Genomic DNA, 3004 nt, shown 5'->3' on the forward strand with positions numbered 1-3004 from the left:
GCGTTAGCTTGATGTATATAAATACGATAGAAACCCATTCATGGTCAAGCCACATTGCTAGATAAAGGGGTGACGATTTGAGATTTGCAGGCTTCACCTTTTTGGGAATTTTGAATTTTGCAACTTTAGGCGCAATCCATGACTTCAGCATGTCTTCTGACAGATTTCCACCTTTCTTCAACACAACTGCTACCCCAATATCTTCGCCGTAGTGAGGATCGGGAATGGCAAAAGAAACCGCCTCCGCTACATTGGGGTGATAAGCAACCGTGTTGTCCAGTTCGATAGGGCTGATTTTCTCGCCTCCCTTATTGATCAGCTCCTTAATGCGCCCCGTTATAAAAATGTAACCATCCTTGTCCTTTTTTCCTCGGTCGCCAGTGCGGAAAAATCCAGACTTTGTGAAAGAGGATTCATTAGCAGCAGGGTTGTTAAGGTATCCCTTGGTAACATTCTCCCCACGGATGCAGATCTCGCCCTCAGATCCCTGAGGAACTTCGTTTCCATCTTCGTCAAGAATTTTAACTTCCACTCCCTGGCCGATCCCAACAGTACCTGGCTGTCTCTTCCCTGGAGGAAGAGGATTGCTCGTCATCTGATGGGCTGCTTCTGTCATTGCATACGCTTCTAGTACCGGAGCGTGGAAAGTCTTTTCCAATTCATGGAAGGTCTTTGGGGACAATGGGGAGGAACAGGAGCGAATGAATCGAATTTTTGGCATAGGTTTCGGGAGTGGCGTTTTAAGGAGAATCTGGTGAATGGTAGGTACTGCAGTGTACCAGTTCGCGCTGTACGTAATGAATTCAGACCAAAATGTCGAAGCTGAGAATTTTTCAGGGACAATGACTGAGCCGCCGGACAAAAGAGGTGCCAGGAACCCTGCGAGCAACCCGTGAACATGGAAAAGAGGCATTATGAGCAGCGTTCGGTCCTTTTCCGTCAAGTCGTATGTCATTTGAATGTTTCCTGAAGTTTTTTTTCGGTTAACCAGGGAATAAGAAGTCAGAGTCTACGACGATAGAACATACTCATGGTCCTTGTCAGATTCCTGTGGGTAAGGGGTACCTAATCATCGTAAGTATAATATCTGCTGGCAGATATCTGTGGCCAACTCACAGCTTTTGGTCTACCAGTAGTGCCTAATTGAGTATTAGCTACTTATACCGAGGGCATAGATCAACAATGAAACTAAATTAAGAACACTGGATTTGGACGGCTTAAGAACTCAATTTGAGACCGAGTTGACTGTTAAGCTTTCCAGCTGTTAAGATAGATCTTACCTGAGGTATGGAGCACCAATGCGATGTCATCAGGCTGAGCCGTTTCCTTCTTTAAATCACACTTCCCGGCAAATTTTCCATACTCTCTCACGTCCAAAACCACGTCCACTCCGTTCCAGTAGCATTCGGCAATAGCAGCAGAGTATTTCCTCGCAGCACGTACAGCCGGCCCATCTTTCGCAAAGGAGCCTTTTGGGATGAGCGTTAATGCCGAACTCAAGTCATCAATGTAGAATTCGAATTCTTCCTGTTTATATGCAGGGTTCAGAGGAGCCGCAATGGCTCTCTGCCATGACACAGCCAGAAAAGATACAATGAATTCGTACGAATTGGGCAGCGCAATTGAAACAGCAGCTCCAGGTGAAATTCCCAGCTTGGCCAGTTTCGCTTGGAATGAATTCACATCAGAACGTAGGCGCTGGTACGAAATTGTTAGCGGGTTCGGCTTGCCAGGAACAATAATGGCAGTGGCAGCAGAGCTAGTGAATGAATTCGCGAGCGTAGACATGACTGGATTGGGTATACCAATGGTGCTAACAACTATGCCAATCCTAATCACGATAAAAATAAAACAAAGCAATATCACTCGAAAATGCTTTCGACAGTTTATGAATCACGTTCATACCAATGACGCACGTCGGTCATCTTGCCGAACATCTTGACCGAAAAGGAGCATGACGGATAATAAATAATCCGGATGGAGACTCCCCTGGTGCAAAACGCTGCAAACATGCCAAGCATCAACGGGCACTTTCCGCGACAAACATGAACGACGAGTATCTTCTTGTTGATACTCACTCCCCACGCCTTGAAGTATGGCTTCTCAACCTCCCCCCAAAGGGGGCATGATGTCGCTGTACGCCAACTTGCTTGATCCCGCTTCAGATAACGGCTCAACCCCTGGCACTATCTCGCGTGCTCCTGTTGTATTTAAACAATCCGGCGAAAACGGTGCGCCTCAAGATGATGCAGCTTCAAAGAAGCAGCAGATAAGTGCTGGTAGCCAATTTACCCTTCCCTGACCATACATCTCTACTCTATCCGATTTGGTTTGCTCACTCGTTCGCCCTGTTTGATATGCTCCATGGAATTTAAGCTTCTCTACGGTTTCAACCTACCAAAAGACCTCAGTTGGCTTCCCAGAAGACTAAGGCTAAACCCGGCATACCCAAGGCACCCGTCGTGGGTTCCGCTGTGGGAACATCTCCTGTGTCTGGAATAGCCGTCAAACCTCCCACAAAAACGTCACTTGCGGATTGGGCTGCAACGGCCGAAGAGGATGACGTGAACGGGTTTTATGGAGGGGAAAAACGACAGCGGGGCGGCCGTAAAAAGCGCAAGAAGCACCGCGAGGAAACAAACCTGCAGAACTGGGATGATATTTACGACCCATCGCGACCTAATAGCTACGAAGCATATAGACATAGCGAGGAGAAAATTCGAGAAGTTCGAGAATGGAAAGACCGTCTGTATGCGCATCGGATGGCTAGAAGAACGAGCAGTGGTCTAGATAGCGATGAAGAATACTCTAGATCACCAAGAAATCGTATGTTCCACACCTTGTTCCTCTAGAAGTAATAATAATGTTACTGATATCCATGTGTAGGGCAATTTGGACCTCCAGGCCTCAACTTTGCGCCTCCTCCAAATCTTAATGAGCCTCGGTCAGAACGACAGGATTCGGAGGGTTTATCAAAACCCCCTCCAGCGGTTTCTACCACAAT

General features: G+C 47.1%; 2 protein-coding genes across 2 annotated transcripts; one reads left to right on the forward strand and one right to left on the reverse strand.

Moving 5' to 3' along the window:
* Positions 1-3: 3 nt before the first annotated feature.
* On the reverse strand, positions 4-1788 carry HCAG_05623 (hypothetical protein; the record flags this gene model as incomplete). Its single annotated transcript, XM_001540106.1, has 5 exons — positions 4-57; positions 98-966; positions 1029-1065; positions 1117-1139; positions 1281-1788. 5 exons carry the CDS (start codon positions 1786-1788, stop codon positions 4-6), a joined length of 1491 nt encoding a protein of 496 aa, XP_001540156.1.
* Positions 1789-2095: 307 nt separating this feature from the next.
* HCAG_05624 (predicted protein) lies at positions 2096-2935 on the forward strand (the record flags this gene model as incomplete). The annotated part of the gene is made up of 3 exons (XM_001540107.1): positions 2096-2231; positions 2377-2749; positions 2905-2935. The coding sequence occupies 3 exons, from the start codon at positions 2096-2098 to the stop codon at positions 2933-2935; spliced, it is 540 nt and encodes a 179-aa protein (XP_001540157.1).
* Positions 2936-3004: the final 69 nt, after the last annotated feature.

This window comes from Histoplasma capsulatum, genomic scaffold (genome assembly GCF_000149585.1).
Source record: "Histoplasma capsulatum NAm1 scaffold_5 genomic scaffold, whole genome shotgun sequence".
NCBI classification, from domain to species: Eukaryota; Fungi; Ascomycota; class Eurotiomycetes; order Onygenales; family Ajellomycetaceae; genus Histoplasma; species Histoplasma mississippiense.